The sequence below is a fragment of the Brachyhypopomus gauderio genome, unplaced genomic scaffold (genome assembly GCF_052324685.1).
Source record: "Brachyhypopomus gauderio isolate BG-103 unplaced genomic scaffold, BGAUD_0.2 sc148, whole genome shotgun sequence".
NCBI lineage: Eukaryota > Metazoa > Chordata > Actinopteri > Gymnotiformes > Hypopomidae > Brachyhypopomus > Brachyhypopomus gauderio.
In genome coordinates this window covers 162,501-182,500 of record NW_027506969.1, presented here as the reverse complement: position 1 = coordinate 182,500, position 20,000 = coordinate 162,501, and the positions used below count along the sequence as shown (strand labels likewise).

The window sequence follows — 20,000 nt, the reverse complement described above, 5'->3', positions numbered from 1 at the left end:
ATTAATGAACCATAACACATTAATGAACCATAGAATATGGGTTAATGAACCTTAACACATCAATTAACCATAGGGTTAGGGTTAATGAACCATAATACATTAATGAACCATAGGGTTAAGATTAACCTGTTACCTATTATAATTGGCTCTTTTATGTACCTAAAAACACCATTAAACTGTTTCTCCTTGTTTTTGTCCCTCTGTCTCTCCATCGCTTTTGCTCTCTCTCCCTCCCTCATCCCTCTCTCTCTCCCTCCCTCATCCCTCTCTCTCTCCCTCCCTCATCCCTCTCTCTCTCCCTCCCTCATCTCTCTCTCTCTCCATCTCGCTCTCTGTCCTTCTCTCTCCTTTCTCCATCTCTCTCTCACTCTATCTCTTTCTCTTTCCATCTCCCTCTGTCCATTTCCCCCACTCTCTCCATCTCTCTCTCTCTCTCTCTCCATCTCTCTCTCAGGTCAGTAAAATCAGTCTTGTAGATCTGGCTGGAAGCGAGAGACCAGACTCGTCAGGAGCAAAGGGCATGAGGTTAAAGGTAAGAGGTCAAGACTGCTTTGGTATGATTAACCTGAATCAAAAGGTGCAAGTGTGAACACATGCGTGTTTCTCCCTGTGTTTCCAGGAAGGGGCAAACATTAATAAGTCTCTAACCACTCTGGGGAAGGTGATATCTGCCCTGGCTGATGCGGTGAGACTAAAACTAAGACGTTTAGTTACACTGACTAAGACATTTCTGAATTAAAAATCATTTTTCAGTTGGTCTTATATAATATTAAAATTTTCTGAGATAATGATTTTGGGTTTTCATTGGCTGTAAGCCATAATAATCAACATTAACAGAAATCAACACTTGAAATGGATCACTCTGTTCATCATGAATCTATGTATGTGTTTCACTTTTTGTATTGAATTACTGAAATAAATGAACTTTGGTGATATGTTAATTCACTGAGATTCACCTGTAAGAAAGATGGCACTCTTTACAAAGTGGCTGTAGTCCAGTCACCCTTATAGCATTCACAGTTCTGTGTGTGTGTGTGTGTGTGTGTGTGTGTGTGTGTGTGTGTGTGTGTGTGTGTGTGTGTGTGTGTGTGTGTGTGTGTGTGTGTGTGTGTGTGTGTGCAGCAAAGCAACAAGAAGAGGAAGTCTGAGTTCATCCCGTACAGAGACTCAGTGCTGACCTGGTTACTGAAGGAAAACCTAGGTTAGTGTGTCCCACATTGACATTTGAACCTAGGCCAGTGTGTCCCACATTGACCTTTGAACCTAGGTAACTTTGTCCCACATTGACCTCATAAGGGAATGAATCAGGGGTCCCACAGAATCTGTCCAACAACTTTTGGAGTGTTATGGTTATAATAATAATAATAATAATAATGATTATAATAATAATAATAATAATAATAATCTTTATTTGTATAGCACCTTTCATACATACATGCAACTCAAAGTGCTTTATAGAATAATAAAAAAAACATTAAAAGGAAGCAAAGATAAGAAGACAAAAAGAAAACATTTAAAGAAATTAAAGATAAAAGGAAACAAACATAAAATAATGTAATAAGATGACAAATTATTAAAATAACAGACAAAATAATGTAACTAAGTAAATAAGGCAAAACTATTCAAATAATTAGAACAGACAAAATGTAACTAAATAAAATAATGTAATAAAGTAAATACGATGGAAAACTATAAAAATGATTAGAACAGTTAGAGTTTCTTGTACACTAATAACGGTGTTGTACACTAATACAGTGTTGTACACTAATACAGTGTTGTGTACTGTACAGTGTTGTGCACTAATACAGTGTTGTGTGCTAATCTAATTATCGTTATTAGTGTATGTTTCTCTCCACTTAGCACTTATGTATGTATCTTGTATGTTGTCTTCCCTGTCGTTCATAATGTTCGGTCGGTTATTCCCTGGTTATCCGTTTAGTTAGTCGCTCATGGTTTGGTGTTTGTGCCCGCTACCCCTTTAGTCGTTGCTCCCTTTATGTTATGATTCTCCCCGTAATGTTTATGTGGCGTTATGGATTAGTATTTTCTCATGTGTATTATCGTTACCCGTTTGTCTGTATCCTCCCCTCTGTGTTTAGTCCTGTTCTGCCTTCTGTGTGGTTGTGTAGTGTTTTATGACTTCCTTTATAATAAATACTCTAATATCTGCATTTCCATCACTCCTGCTGATCTGAACCGTTACAAGATAACATCTATGTAAATATATCTATATTTGTTTCTTGAATAAGTAATAAATTCTGAGTTATTTAACATTAAGAATTAGTTACATTTATAAGTTACATGTGTCTCTCTGTGGGCAACGGTTATACTGATGTGTCCCACTGTCAGGAATAGCCGATGACATATCAAGTTCACCTGTTTCACCACCACGCCCACATTCCATACATACTTAAGCACCAGCACCTCACTTCCTGGTTGCGAAGTATTGCCTCCATGTTGTTGCATACCAAGCCTTTTCTCCGGTCTGTCTGCCTGTGTACCGAACTCTGCTTGCCCCCTAGACCACGTCTCCCGCCTGATCCCTGGATACCTCCCGGACTCTGCTCTCGCCTCTCGACCTCGGACCGTTCTGACCACCGCTACTTCACTACTGCCCTACACCAGCATAACACCGCTGTGTGCTCTACGTGGCCTGCTGTACTGAATTATCTTAATAAAAAGCACTTACTTCCGCATCAGGATCTCTCCTCGCGTGTTCTATTCGTTACAGAATACTTCGCCTGCAACACAGATCCTGCGGAAACTCAGACTCGTCCGGCTCATCGAAAGACGCAGGTCACAGTCCTAGCGAGGTACGATCGACAGTTCCCCGAGATCATACCCCAGAACACCCAAAGTGCCAATCCCGTGACACCTGTTCCCTTGACCGCTGCTATGCTCCTCGCAGACATCCCAGTGGCTGTACCTGAACGGTATGATGGCTCTCCGGAGCGTTGCCGGAACTTTTTAATGCAGTGCTCAATGTACTTCACGTACCACCCAGTCCAGTACCAGACAGACCGGCAACGGGTGGATTGTATGCTGTCCTTCCTGACCGGAGAAGCAGGGACCTGGGCTACAGCTCTTTGGAACAGTGGAGATTCCGCCCTGGGGTCCGAGCGCCGCTTCACAGAACTACTCAAATCCGTCTTCGATCACCCCGCTGCAGGTCGCGATGTCGGTACCCAGCTATGCGAGATCAAGCAGGGGAGACGCAGCGCTGCAGATTACGCCCGGGAATTCCGTACGCTGGCTGCTGGTAGTGGCTGGAGTGAGACCGCCCTAAAGACTGTGTTTCGCCGTGGTCTGAGGACAGATCTGCAGGTTGAGATGGCCTGTCGAGGAGAGAAGCGATCCCTTACTGAGTTCATACAAACAGCGGTGAACGTAGATAAACTACTCACTACTCACCATCCCTTTTCAGCCGGTGCATGCTCGACCACTTCCCCCAACCAGTCATCTCGGTTCTCAGAAAAGGCTATGCAGCTGGGCCGGTCTCCGCTCACTCCCCTGGAGAGAGCTCGTCGCATACGTGAGGGGCTCTGCCTCTACTGCGGCGAGGAGGGTCACTTCCGTGACCAGTGTTCCACACGACCATCTCGTCCCCACGAGGGCTCCCCCTCACAAACCGAAGTAAGACCACCTTTGCTTTCTCTGTGTGCCAAGTCCCAACTTACCCTGCCTGTACAGCTCACCTGGGGGGGTCATGACCACTGCTTCTCAGCTTTGGTTGACTCAGGCGCAGGAGGGGACTTCCTCGATAGCGAGTTAGCAAAATCATTAAATATTCCCGTTGAAAAGGTGAATCCCCCCTTGAGAGTGAATTCTGTGAGTGGACAGCCCATTGGTACTGGAATGGTAAAGTTACGTACCAAGCCGTTGCTCCTCCGGGTTGGGCTGTTTCACTCTGAACTGAGACAATTCTATCTGGTCTCCGCCCCTCGTGATTCAGTGATTCTCGGTTTCCCCTGGCTGAGAGAACACGATCCGGTCATCTCCTGGCAGAAACGGGAATTAATCGCGTGGAGACCGCGCTGCCTGCAGAATTGTGTGCACTTACCCCTTCGCTCCTCGACAGTCGAGAGCCCTGAGACGCCCCTCTCTGATGCGGTTCCTGAACAGTATTGTGCATTCAAGGACGTGTTTAATAAGGAGCGCGCTAGTATGCTTCCTCCTCATAGAGCTTGCGACTGTGCCATAGACCTCCTTCCCGGGGTGACACTACCTAAGAGAACAAAACCTTACCCACTGTCCCGTCCAGAAGATGCCGCCATGGAAGCGTATGTCAGCGAAGCTCTCCAGAAGGGGTTTATCCGCCCGTCCACATCCCCTGTCGCGGCGGGGTTCTTCTTCGTAGAGAAGAAGGATGGGGGTTTACGTCCTTGTATAGATTACCGGGCCCTGAACGCTGTTACTTCCAAATTCGCTTACCCCCTGCCTTTCATCTCTGCCTCACAAGAACGGTTGATGGGGGCTACGATCTTCACCAAACTTGATCTCAGGAGCGCGTATAACTTGATCAGGATCCGCGCGGGAGATGAGTGGAAAACAGCCTTCGTCACCGCCAGAGGGCACTATGAGTATTTAGTAATGCCATACGGACTGTCAAATAGTCCGTCTGTATTTCAGGCGTTCATGGATGACATATTCCGGGATATGATTGACAAATACGTGTTCGTCTATATCGATGATATCTTGATCTATTCCCCCTCTGTCCAGGACCACATACAACATGTTTCTTCGGTCTTGCAACGTCTGCGAGAGAACGGCTTGTATGTGAAGGCAGAAAAATGTGAGTTTCACGCACCGACTATCTCCTTCCTCGGCTGTACCCTCTCTCCAGGACGCATCGGCATGGACGACCAAAAAGTGGAAGCCGTCGCTAACTGGCCAGTTCCCCGCTCTGTCAAGGATCTCCAACGGTTCCTTGGATTCGCCAACTTCTGTCGTCGGTTCATCAGGGGTTTTGGTTCGGTGGCGGCTCCCCTTACCGACCTCCTAAAGGGGGGAAAGAGGCGCCACTTCGTATGGACGCCTCTAGCGGACCGTGCGTTTAAGACGCTGAAGACCGCATTCACCAGCGCTCCCATATTGCACCTCCCGGACCCTTCATTACCTTTCATCGTCGAAGTCGACGCATCAAACGTAGGAGTGGGGGCTGTTCTGTCACAGAGACAAGGTAATCCGCCCAAGCTGTTCCCATGTGCCTATCTTTCTAAGAAGCTGAAACCGGCCGAAGTGAACTACGACGTAGGTGACCGTGAACTCCTAGCTATGAAACTGGCTCTCGAACACTGGCGACACTGGTTGGAGGGAGCGGAGCACCCCTTTCAGGTATACACGGATCATAAGAACCTGGAATACAGTTGTGATCAAATTTATTCAACCCCCACTGAAATAAAGTGTTTTGGCCAGTTTGACATTGATTTTGATCATTTCAGTCATCTTATTTACAATTATATCAAAGAGGCACTTGTAAATTAGACAAACATAACATAATATTTATGATGGAATAACCACAAATGTCTTTACTGTGCTCACATCATTATCAGTTTTATTCAACCCCCTAGTGACATTATTTTTTAGTACTTAGTACAACATCCTTTTCCAGTTATGACAGCTTTCAAGCGTGAAGCATAGCTTGACACAAGTGTCTTGCAGCGACCTATGGGTATCTTAGCCCATTCTTCATGGGCAAAAGCCTCCAGTTCAGTCACATTCTTAGGCTTGCGCACTGCAACTGCCTTCTTTAGGTCCCACCAGAGGTTCTCAATTGGATTTAAGTCTGGTGATTGCGATGGCCACTCTAGAATGTTCCAGCCTTTCATGTTCAACCATGCTCTAGTGGACTTGGATGTGTGCACCGGATCATTGTCCTGTTGGAAGGTCCAACGTCTCCCAAGCCGCAGGTTTGTGACTGACTCCATCACATTTTCCTCCAAGATCTCCTGGTACTGAAGGGAATTCATGGTACCCTGCACACGTTGAAGCTTTCCTGTACCATTAGAAGCAAAACAGCCCCAAAGCATAATTGACCCCCTGCCGTGCTTCACAGTAGACAAGGTGTTCTTTTGTTCATAAGCCTGGTTCTTCCTCCTCCAAACATAGCACTGGTCCATTGGCCCAAACAGTTCTAATTTAGTTTCATCTGACCACAGTACACTGTTCCAAAACCTTTGTGGCTTGTCCACATGACTTTTGGCATACTGCAGTCGACTTTTCTTGTTCTTTGGAGTCAGCAAGGGGGTGCGTCTGGGCGTTCTGGCATGGAGGTCTTCGTTATGCAGTGCGCGCCTTATTGTCTGAGCTGAAACTTCAGTGCCCACATCTGACAGGTCTTTTTTCAGTTCCTTAGCAGTCACGCGGGGATTTTTCTCCACATTACGCTTCAGGTAGCGCACAGCAGTCGCGGTCAGGATCTTCTTTCTGCCACGACCAGGTAACGTTTCCACTGTGCCCTTTAACTTGAACTTGCGAATGATACTTCCGATAGTGTCTCTTGGAATATTTAACAACTTCGCAATCTTTTTATATCCATTGCCATTCTTGTGAAGAGCAATAACCTCTTCTCTTGTCTTCTGGGACCATTCTCTTGCCTTCACCATGCTTGGAAACACACCAGTAGATGTCTAGAAGGAGCTGAGTATCACAGTCCTTTTAAATCTGCCTAATTGGTGCTTATCATGCTTGATTGCTGCTCGTTGACATCCACAGATGTTTTCAATACCTGATGGAAAACACTGGAATGAACCTCTGTTCTTAGGAGTGGTAGTCGTAAAGGGGTTGAATAATTGTGTCAATGAAGAAATCACAAAAAGGCCATTTAATACTTTATGACAAAAAAAATTGATGCTATCTTAGTTGCATTTAGTTCTTTAACAAGTCCTTGTAAGATTTCATTATGAACACAATTACAAATGTGCACTGAATTCCATAAAACCCTTCGCAGCATTGGGGGTTGAATAAATTTGATCACAACTGTACATCAAGTCCGCACGACGGCTCAATCCCCGACAAGCTCGATGGGCACTGTTCTTTTCCCGCTTCAAGTTCACCGTGCACTACCGACCAGGGTCCAGAAACACCAAAGCGGACGCGTTATCTCGGATTCATGATAGGACGCCGAACGACAAAACACCTAACCGTATCCTCTGGGAATCCTGCTTCATCGACCTCATCCGGTGGGATATCCAAGACGACCTGGAAGACGCGCTTCGCGCTGACCCGGGCCCTGCGGACGGCCCAGATGACAAACAATATGTCCCTGTTCCGATCCGGGGGCGTCTCCTCCAACTAGCACATGACACTCCCAGCACTGGTCATCCCGGTATAACCCGCACTAAACACCTGATCTCACAGAAATACTGGTGGCCGTCATGGGAGGAGGACATTCGCGACTATGTTCTCGCCTGCGCCGTATGCGCACAGTCACGCACCCCTCGAGCGCTGCCCACCGGTCAGCTCCTCCCATTGTCGATACCCCGCCGTCCATGGTCTCATCTAGCCATCGACTTCATCACGGACTTACCTGTCTCCGGTGGCAACACAGTAGTACTCGTGATCGTAGACAGATTCTCGAAGATGTGCCGCCTAATTCCACGACCAAAACTACCCACTGCTATGGAAACAGCCTCAGATGTGTTTCACTACGTGTTCCGAATATATGGACTACCTGAAGACATTGTGTCGGATAGAGGCGTGCAATTCACCTCCCGCGTCTGGACTCAGTTCTGTAAACTACTCGGGATTACTGCCAGCCTAACCTCCGGATACCACCCCCAGTCTAACGGTGAAGTAGAGCGATATAACCAGGAGCTAGGTCGCTTTCTCCGCCAGTACTGCTCTTCTCGGAGGGACTGGCATAAATATATCCCCTGGGCCGAATACGCTCGAAACTCCATCATTCATTCATCCACCAAACTAACCCCCTTCCAATGTGTATACGGTTACCAGCCTCCGTTCTTCCCTTGGGATAAAACCCCCGCTGATGTTCCCGCTCTGGACGACTGGCTAAAGAATAGTGCCCGTGCCTGGGAGCTCGCGCACGTACAGTTGCGGCGCGCGCTCCACACCCGCCGTATGAATGCTGACCGGCGTCGTCTCCCCGCTCTCATCTATCATCCCGGTCAGCGAGTGTGGCTGTCCACCCGCAACCTCAACCTCCGCCAACCTTGCCACAAGCTCAAACCCCGATACATCGGACCTTTCAAGATCCTTCGCAGGGTAAATGCGGTCACCTATAAACTCTTGCTAACCCCCCAATACCGCATTCATCCCGTTTTCCACGTCTCCCTCCTGAAGCCTGTCCATTACAGCCCCATGTCAGTCTCCCCGTTACAGGACCGCCCCCCGGAACCTCTAGACATTGACGGTAGACCTGCTTACATTGTACGGGAATTACTGGAATCACGACGTCGACGTGGAGGTCTCCAGTATCTCGTCGACTGGGAGGGATATGGTCCCGAGGAACGGGCCTGGGTATCCGCTCGCGATGTCCTCTGCCCGTCGCTCATTGCTGACTTCCATACTGCACACCCACATTTCCCTGCCCCCCGGGGTCGTGGCCGGCCGCCTTCGAGGCGTGGAGCGTCTAGAGACGCTCCGTTGCGGGGGGGTAATGTCAGGAATAGCCGATGACATATCAAGTTCACCTGTTTCACCACCACGCCCACATTCCATACATACTTAAGCACCAGCACCTCACTTCCTGGTTGCGAAGTATTGCCTCCATGTTGTTGCATACCAAGCCTTTTCTCCGGTCTGTCTGCCTGTGTACCGAACTCTGCTTGCCCCCTAGACCACGTCTCCCGCCTGATCCCTGGATACCTCCCGGACTCTGCTCTCGCCTCTCGACCTCGGACCGTTCTGACCACCGCTACTTCACTACTGCCCTACACCAGCATAACACCGCTGTGTGCTCTACGTGGCCTGCTGTACTGAATTATCTTAATAAAAAGCACTTACTTCCGCATCAGGATCTCTCCTCGCGTGTTCTATTCGTTACACCCACGGTAAAAATGAGTTTGACACCCCTGCTGTACAGTGATGAAATGCCTCTGAGCTCCTCAGGAAGAGAGTTCCAGAGCTTTGGGCCATAGTGGCTAAAAGCACCCTCACCAGTAGATTACTGTTTGAAGACCTGAGAGACCTGACTGGAACATATCTAACCATCATTTCACTGAGGTAAAGAGGAGCAAGACCATTAAGACATTTAAAAACCATGACTAGAACCTTAAAATCTATTCTAAAGCTGACAGGTAACCAGTGCAGTGAGTGGAGTGCAGGTGTAATATGATCTCTCTTTCTCCTGTGGGTCAGGACCCTTGCAGCAGCGTTCTGAACTCACTGTAGGTCAGAAATAGAGCTCTTATGGTTGGTTATGATTGGTTATGGGTGGTTATGGATGGATATGATGTTCCATTCCATATGGTGTTAGAGTTAGGGTTAGGCTGCTATAGAAGACTCTCTTAATTGGTCCCCAACAAGGCACCTAAGCCGTTGTGAGCACACGGTTTTATGTGTCTCTCGTTAGCGAGGTAGGAGGGTTCTCACTTGAAACGCCCGGCTGGGATGGAAGGCCTTTACCCAAGAATTCAAACCCCCAAGTTCTTGTGCAGTGGTGATATCTACTGAGCTATCAGACCCTCTATAAATCTACATTCATGTGTGTTTGTTCCAGGTGGGAACTCACGTACTGCAATGATTGCAGCCCTCAGCCCTGCAGATATCAGCTATGAAGAAACACTTAGTACACTGCGGTAAAAACACACACACTCACTACTCCACTAACACACACACACTCACTACTCCACTAACACAAACACACACACTCACTACTCCACTAACACACACACACACACACACACTCACTACTCCACTAACACACACACACTCTCTCACTAGTCCACTAACACACACACACACACACACTCACTAGTCCACTAACATAAACACACACACTCACTAGTCCACTAACACACACACACACACACACACACACACTCACTACTTCACTAACACACACACACACACACACACACACACTCACTAGTGCATACATACTCGCATACATGTTGTGTGCGCAAGTGATTGTGTATGTGTTTGTGTGTGTGTATGTTGTGTGTGTATGGTGTGTGCTTACAGGTATGCTGACCGTGCAAAACAGATTCGTTGTAACGCCATTATTAATGAAGACCCCAACGCTCGACTGATCAGACAACTGAAGCAGGAAGTGCAGAGACTCAGAGAGTTACTGCTCACCCAGGGACTTAAACAGCTGCTTACAACTACTGGTACACACACACATACACACCTACACACACACACACATACACACACACACACCTACACACACCTACACACACATACACACTCACACCTACACACACATACACACACACACACACACACATACACACACCTACACACACATATACACACACACACACACCTACACACACATACACACACCTACACACACACACACACCTACACATACACACACACACACACACATACACCCACTGTCTTATTGGTGTTTTTGCTGTCCGGCAGGCCCAGAGGTGAATAATAACAGTCATCTCTATCCTGTTTCGCTGACTTGTCCTGCCTCTAATGGTCCTCCACCAATCACATCACTTGTACCTGGAAATGAACACCCCCACGACGGGGCCCGCCCCTCAGTCAGTGACCTTACTCCATCAGCAGAGTTTCAGGAAGAGATCATATCCAAGGAAGAAGCAGTGGAGAGACTACAGGTAAAAGAGTGGGTGTGGCCTAAAGTCCTGAGAGGGTGTGGCCTGTGTGTAAATCTTGGGCTTTTAGAATTAAATTAAATCCTGGTTCGCATTACATTTTCTCAAGCTAGATTCATAAACACTGGACGAGATGGTATTACTATCCATTGTGCCATTAGATGTTAAGTCACATGAGTTTACTTGGTAGTAAGAGAGGCGTGGGGATTGTCTCTGTCACTTTAGGACACATCATCAGTAGTGTTCCTTTGAATCGGGGGTGTTTCGGCCTTTCAACACTAGACACCCTCATCAAAGGTGGCCAGCTACAGGGTGATCAAGCCCGAGCTTGTGTCCCAAGTCCAGGGGACTATATGCACGGTAGGGGCGTCCACTCTCCTGAGTCAGGCTTGGAACTGACCGCATACCTTGGTCCCTCAACTCCTGGGTTTGGAGAAAGGGTGTGGGGTGGCTATTCCTTAGTGATTGGGTCCAGTAGTTTTCTGAGCCCAACAGCTCCAACGGCTGCTTCTTTCGGCTGCTTCATTTACATTTACATTTATGGCATTTAGCAGTCGCTCTTATCCAGAGCGACTTGAACACAAGGTACTCTAAGCTGGAAAAACCACTAGACGAAAGTCATATGATACCTAACAATTATGTCAAGTCATTATTATACCTGAATATACACATCACCTGAGGAAAAGGACAGTAAGCAGTTCCTATAACCCAATTATGCACAATACCTGAGACAGTAAGCAATACCTGTAACAAACACCTGAGGAAAGAGACGATAAAGCACAGTAGACGAAAGCATAATTATGTAAAGTGCACTTGAAAGAGGTGGGTCTTCAGTCGGCGTCTGAAGACAGCAAGTGACTCCGATGTTCGGACACACAAGGGAAGTTCATTCCACCACCTTGGAGCCAGGACAGAGAAAAGTCTGGATGCTTGTCTCCCATGTGTCCTGGATGATGGAGGCTCAAGACGAGTCATCGAGGCATGGAGGGCTCTTGGTATGCTTCTGGGTTTTACCATGGCCATCAAGTAAGGAGGAGCTGGACCATTCTTTCAGACATGGATTTGATTGTCTGTTGCAGTGCCTGTCCTTGGATACCAAGGTCTTTTAACAGCCTGATGGTAGAAGTGGCCACAATACCTCGACATCCTACTTCCGCTGGGTAGACTTGCGCATTCCACCCTCGTTGTCTTGCATCTGCAGCCAGCTCTGTGTAGTGCAGCATCTTGCGTTCGTAGGCGTCTTCTGTTGAGTCCTCCCATGGGTTAGGGTTAGGGTTAGGGTTAGGGTTAGGGTTAGGGTTAGGGTTATCATGGGACCGTAAGCTCAATGATGTTAACAGCTTTGAGTGAGGGAGACCAGAGTACCAAGTCTGGTCTGAGTGTTGTAGCTGATATCTCTGGTGGGAAGATCAGTTGCTGGCCAATGTCAACAAGCATCTTCCAATCCTCTCCTGTTATCACACACACACACACACACCTCCAGTTATCACACACACACACCTCTCCTGTTATCACACACACACTCCTCTCCTGTTATCACACACACACACCTCTCCTGTTATCACACACACACCTCTCCTGTTATCACACACACACCTCTCCTGTTATCACACACACACACCTCTCCTGTTATCACACACACACCTCTCCTGTTATCACACACCTCTCCTGTTATCACACACACACCTCTCCTGTTATCACACACACACACACACCTCTCCTGTTATCACACACACACCTCTCCTGTTATCACATGCACACCTCTCCTGTTATCACACACACACACCTCTCCTGTTATCACACACACACACCTCTCCTGTTATCACACGCACACCTCTCCTGTTATCACACACACACCTCTCCTGTTATCACACACACACACCTCTCCTGTTATCACACACACCTCTCCTGTTATCACAAACACCTCTCCTGTTATCACACACACACCTCTCCTGTTATCACACACACACCTCTCCTGTTATCACACACACCTCTCCTGTTATCACACACACACACCTCTCCTGTTATCACACACACACACCTCTCCTGTTATCACACACACACCTCTCCTGTTATCACACACACACCTCTCCTGTTATCACACACACACACACACCTCTCCTGTTATCACACACACACCTCTCCTGTTATCACACGCACACCTCTCCTGTTATCACACACACACCTCTCCTGTTATCACACACACACACCTCTCCTGTTATCACACACACACACCTCTCCTGTTATCACACACACACACCTCTCCTGTTATCACACGCACACCTCTCCTGTTATCACACACACACCTCTCCTGTTATCACACACACACACACCTCTCCTGTTATCACACACACCTCTCCTATTATCACACACACACCTCTCCTGTTATCACACACACACACACCTCTCCTGTTATCACACACACCTCTCCTGTTATCACACACACACACCTCTCCTGTTATCACACACACACCTCTCCTGTTATCACACACACACCTCTCCTGTTATCACACACACACCTCTCCTGTTATCACACACACACACCTCTCCTGTTATCACACACACACACACCTCTCCTGTTATCACACACACACACCTCTCCTGTTATCACACACACACACACCTCTCCTGTTATCACACACACACCTCTCCTGTTATCACACACACACACCTCTCCTGTTATCACACACACACCTCTCCTGTTATCACACACCTCTCCTGTTATCACACACACACCTCTCCTGTTATCACACACACACACACACCTCTCCTGTTATCACACACACACCTCTCCTGTTATCACATGCACACCTCTCCTGTTATCACACACACACACCTCTCCTGTTATCACACACACACACCTCTCCTGTTATCACACACACACACCTCTCCTGTTATCACACGCACACCTCTCCTGTTATCACACACACACCTCTCCTGTTATCACACACACACACCTCTCCTGTTATCACACACACCTCTCCTGTTATCACAAACACCTCTCCTGTTATCACACACACACCTCTCCTGTTATCACACACACACCTCTCCTGTTATCACACACACCTCTCCTGTTATCACACACACACACCTCTCCTGTTATCACACACACACACCTCTCCTGTTATCACACACACACCTCTCCTGTTATCACACACACACCTCTCCTGTTATCACACACACACACACACCTCTCCTGTTATCACACACACACCTCTCCTGTTATCACACGCACACCTCTCCTGTTATCACACACACACCTCTCCTGTTATCACACACACACACCTCTCCTGTTATCACACACACACACCTCTCCTGTTATCACACGCACACCTCTCCTGTTATCACACACACACCTCTCCTGTTATCACACACACACACACCTCTCCTGTTATCACACACACCTCTCCTATTATCACACACACACCTCTCCTGTTATCACACACACACACACCTCTCCTGTTATCACACACACCTCTCCTGTTATCACACACACACACCTCTCCTGTTATCACACACACACCTCTCCTGTTATCACACACACACCTCTCCTGTTATCACACACACACCTCTCCTGTTATCACACACACACCTCTCCTGTTATCACACACACACACCTCTCCTGTTATCACACACACACACACCTCTCCTGTTATCACACACACACACCTCTCCTGTTATCACACACACACACACCTCTCCTGTTATCACACACACACCTCTCCTGTTATCACACACACACACCTCTCCTGTTATCACACGCACACACCTCTCCTGTTATCACACACACACACACCTCTCCTGTTATCACACACACACCTCTCCTATTATCACACACACACACCTCTCCTGTTATCACACACACACACCTCTCCTGTTATCACACGCACACACCTCTCCTGTTATCACACACACACCTCTCCTGTTATCACACACACACACCTCTCCTGTTATCACACACACACCTCTCCTGTTATCACACACACACACCTCTCCTGTTATCACACACACACACCTCTCCTGTTATCACACACACACACCTCTCCTGTTATCACACACACACCTCTCCTGTTATCACACACGCACACCTCTCCTGTTATCACACACACACCTCTCCTGTTATCACACACACACACCTCTCCTGTTATCACACACACACACCTCTCCTGTTATCACACACACACACCTCTCCTGTTATCACACACGCACACACCTCTCCTGTTATCACACGCACACCTCTCCTGTTATCACACACACACACACCTCTCCTGTTATCACACACACACACCTCTCCTGTTATCACACACACACACCTCTCCTGTTATCACACACACACACCTCTCCTGTTATCACACACACACACACCTCTCCTGTTATCACACACACACACCTCTCCTGTTATCACACACACACACACCTCTCCTGTTATCACACGCACACACCTCTCCTGTTATCACACACACACCTCTCCTGTTATCACACACACACACCTCTCCTGTTATCACACACACACACACCTCTCCTGTTATCACACACACACACCTCTCCTGTTATCACACACACACACACCTCTCCTGTTATCACACACACACACCTCTCCTGTTATCACACACACACACCTCTCCTGTTATCACACACACACCTCTCCTGTTATCACACGCACACCTCTCCTGTTATCACACACACACACCTCTCCTGTTATCACACACACACACCTCTCCTGTTATCACACACACACACCTCTCCTGTTATCACACACACACCTCTCCTGTTATCACACACACACCTCTCCTGTTATCACACGCACACACACCTCTCCTGTTATCACACACACACACACCTCTCCTGTTATCACACACACACACACACACCTCTCCTGTTATCACACACACACACCTCTCCTGTTATCACACACACACACACCTCTCCTGTTATCACACACACACACACACCTCTCCTGTGTCTACCTCTGGTGGAACTTTAAGATCTTCCTCCGTTAATTTAACTGTCCGTCCTACATGTCTTGTTTCTATGGCAGGACATTTGGTCACTTTGCCCCCCAGTTATGGAACTCATGTCCACCAGATCTTCATAATATTGAGTCCTTATTATACGTGTCCTATAAGCCCTAACTTATTTAAATTAATTAATTATTATACGTGTCCTATAAGCCCTAACTTATTTAACTTAATTAATTGTGGTTTTATTGTCATCTTATTTATTCTGTTTTGTTATTTCTTGTTGTAGGGTGTCCTTGAGTGTCTAGTATTGCACCTATAAATAAAATGTACTTTATTAATAATAATAAGAAGAATTGTTTATAGAGCACTGTTCACTTTCTTTAAAAAATCTTATATATATATATATATATATATATATATATATATATATATATATATATATATATATATATATATTGAAATGGCTAAATAAAGTTTATATAATTATTAAGTACAGTGAAGTCTTGGCAGTAGCACATTACTAACTGACGTAACACTTTTAATCAATGTTAAAACACATAAAGAGTTGCTTTCCCATTATTTGTATTAAATTGGTAAATTGTAACTTGTAGGAAACAGAGAAAATGATAGCTGAGCTAAACGAGACCTGGGAAGAAAAGTTGAGGAAAACAGAATCTATAACACTGGAAAGGTAACACACACACACACCCACACACACACACACATACATACATGCACTCACACACATACATACACACAAACACACATACTCTCACACACACATACGCACACACTCACCCACACACATACTCACAAAACCCATACACTCACTCACATGCTCACACCCACACACTCACTCACACACAGACATATACACAAAACACATACACACACACACACACACAGTCTCACACACAAACACATACACACTGAACCCCACACAAAAACACAATTTGACACACAATCACAAACACACTCACTCCTACACAAAAACACACACACATAATATTTCTCTCACACAAAAGCACACACACATAATCACATACGTTATGAAGGTTGTGGTGGTATATTATTATGGGGGTTGTAGTGGTGTATTATGGGGTTGTAGTGGTGTATTATGGGATTGTAGTGGTGTATCATGGGGGTTGTAGTGGTGTACTATGGGGGTTGTAGTGGTGTACTATGGGGGTTGTAGTGGTGTATTATGGGGGTTGTAGTGGTGTACTATGGGGGTTGTAGTGGTGTACTATGGGGGTTGTAGTGGTGTATCATGGGGGTTGTAGTGGTGTACTATGGGGGTTGTAGTGGTGTACTATGGGGGTTGTAGTGGTGGATTATGGGGTTGTAGTGGTGGATTATGGGGGTTGTAATAGTGTATACCACTGTGTGATTCTCCATTAGGGAGACTCTGCTGGCTGAGATGGGTGTATCCATTAAGGAAGATGGAGGAACTGTTGGAGTGTTTTCCCCCAAAGGAGTGAGTAAAAACCCACACCCACACATGTACACTAATGTACGCAAATCTTTACACGTTTTTACATGTGTGTAGACTCCTCACTTGGTGAACCTTAACGAGGACCCTCTGATGTCTGAGTGTCTGCTGTACTATATCAAAGAAGGCATTACCAGGTCTGGCCTGTTTGAAACATTGTTTCTTACTTCTTGGTTTAATAACCTTCTTTCCCTGTGATTTAACATGTATATTAGTATTGTTATGGCCAATTGTTTTGGTTTGTTTGTTTACCAGAGTGGGTCAAAAAGATGTTGACGTTCGTCTAAGTGGGCAGTTCATTAAGGAGCAACACTGTGTGTTCTACTGCCACAATAACAACCATGGAGGAGGTAAAACGAGAGGGGGGGGCTGGCAACAGGGGTACAGGGAAGGGGCGGGGATACAGGGAAGGGGCGGGGATATAGGGAAGGGGCGGGGATATAGGGAAGGGGCGGGGATACAGGGAAGGGGCGGGGATACAGGGAAGGGGAGGGGATACAGGGAAGGGGAGGGGATATAGGGAAGGGGCGGGGATATAGGGAAGGGGTCGGGGATATAGGGAAGGGGAGGGGATATAGGGAAGGGGCGGGGATATAGGGAAGGGGAGGGGATACAGGGAAGGGGAGGGGATACAGGGAAGGGGCGGGGATACAGGGAAGGGGAGGGGATACAGGGAAGGGGCGGGGATATAGGGAAGGGGCGGGGATACAGGGAAGGGGCGGGGATACAGGGAAGGGGAGGGGATACAGGGAAGGGGAGGGGATACAGGGAAGGGGCGGGGATACAGGGAAGGGGCAGGGATACAGGGAAGGGGAGGGATACAGGGAAGGGGCGGGGATACAGGGAAGGGGCGGGGATACAGGGAAGGGGCGGGGATATAGGGAAGGGGCGGGGATACAGGGAAGGGGAGGGATACAGGGGAGGGGATACAGGGAAGGGGCGGGGATACAGGGAAGGGGCGGGGATACAGGGAAGGGGCGGGGATATAGAGAAGGGGCGGGGATACAGGGAAGGGGCGGGGATACAGGGAAGGGGCGAGGATACAGGGAAGGGGCGGGGATACAGGGAAGGGGAGGGGATACAGGGAAGGGGAGGGGATACAGGGAAGGGGCGGGGATACAGGGAAGGGGCGGGGATATAGGGAAGGGGCGGGGATACAGGGAAGTATCAGTTCTGCATCATTGTTAAGTAGTGCTAATGAGGAGTGATTCAGTCAGGCACAGCGTGATCTTTCTTCTGACCTTGAGTGACCATGACAGGACTAAGGACATTTACATCGATCTATCACAGATTTGTGTATGATCACTTATTCATCACTATTACAGTATATGTCCAGAAGCATGTAGATATGTGACCATCACACATATGCAAGCTTGTCGGACATCTCATGGGTATTAATATATTAACATGGAGGTGGCCCCTCTATTGGCCCCTCTAATGGCCCCTCTAATGGCCCCTCTAATGGCCCCTCTAATGGCCCCTCTAATGGCCCCTCTAATGGCCCCTCTATTGGCCCCTCTAATGGCCCCTCTATTGGCCCCTCTAATGGCCCCTCTATTGGCCCCTCTATTGGCCCCTCTAATGGCCCCTCTATTGGCCCCTCTATTGGCCCTGACACTCCCAGTCTACCATTTTAGAGTGTGTCTGTGGAAAGTGTCCTTTGCACATTGGACTGTCAGTGTTTGTGCACTTGATGGTATACTCCTAGTATACTCCTGATGGTATACTCCTGCTATCTGGATAGTATACTCCTGGTATACATATGATACTATACTCCTGGAATACTCTAAAGCAGTGATTCTCAACTGGTGGGTCGCGACCCAAAAGTGGGTCGCGGACACGGTCTGGGTGGGTCGCGGACAGTTTGTAAAAAAATTAATATGCTACTCTTCTAATTTTGTACTCACCTTTTATCCTGAAAAAAGACAGAGAGGCACTCGTCAAACATGCCAGGGCTCCAGATTGCAACTAAAATCGTCGCAATCGCGACCATAAATTTAAATTTGCGAGTAATAATTATTTCACTCCCCATCAACAAATGCGGGAATCTGATCACCAGCGTGACTCGCAAAGCAGCGGAGCGCTAATCGCTAAGCGTTGAAAATGGCCAAGCGAAAAATATCGCATTTTTTCACAATCTACATCTCTGTCGGACCAGAGACCGTATCTCTGTGTCGGACCCAAAGAGGACATACTTCTTTATAACTGTACATAGTTTTAAGGTAATTTTAATGGGATCAAAAGTCACTCGTATGCATACTAGTAAAGTTTGTTTCACGTTCACATATTCTTAATTCTTTCTTCAATAACTTTGACAGTATTAGCAAAAGTGCCAGAATATGAAAATTCTTATTTCTGGCAACTAAGACAAACATCTACAACTTTGTTTACGTCAGGAATAGACGTATTTTAAATAGCAGACAACATGTTATTTTAAATGTGCAACTTTCACCACTGCAACGTCTAAGGCACCGTCTACAAATTACCTTAACACGGACGCAAGGGGCGGTCGTGAAGGCCCCAGAGCACTACATACTCTGTTTTTTAAAATAATTTCAATACCTTTAAACGGTCCTTCATAAGACCACCAATCAAGTTGTATTACATAAAGTGCATGGTGTATGGCAACCTACAACTTTTTTTCTTTAATGGGTCGTGACTTAATGACAATGAGAAAAAGTGAGTCCCGGGCTGAGACCAGTTGAGAACCCCTGCTCTAAAGAGTATAGTCCTTGTCCACATAGTGCATATCCATCCACATCTCTTATAAAGAACATAAACTGGTTTCACTGG

General features: G+C 47.0%; 1 protein-coding gene across 1 annotated transcript in view; it reads left to right on the top strand.

Moving 5' to 3' along the window:
* Positions 1 to 20,000, top strand: part of LOC143500400 (kinesin-like protein KIF1C) — a 37,397-nt gene that overhangs the window by 11,474 nt on the left and 5,923 nt on the right. Inside the window, exons 8-17 of the mRNA XM_076994520.1 lie at positions 455 to 532; positions 620 to 685; positions 1,123 to 1,201; positions 9,680 to 9,758; positions 10,144 to 10,292; positions 10,555 to 10,757; positions 16,327 to 16,406; positions 17,117 to 17,192; positions 17,265 to 17,344; positions 17,463 to 17,557. Of these exons, the coding sequence (XP_076850635.1) occupies positions 455 to 532; positions 620 to 685; positions 1,123 to 1,201; positions 9,680 to 9,758; positions 10,144 to 10,292; positions 10,555 to 10,757; positions 16,327 to 16,406; positions 17,117 to 17,192; positions 17,265 to 17,344; positions 17,463 to 17,557 (985 nt within the window). The remainder of the gene's footprint in view (positions 1 to 454; positions 533 to 619; positions 686 to 1,122; positions 1,202 to 9,679; positions 9,759 to 10,143; positions 10,293 to 10,554; positions 10,758 to 16,326; positions 16,407 to 17,116; positions 17,193 to 17,264; positions 17,345 to 17,462; positions 17,558 to 20,000) is intronic.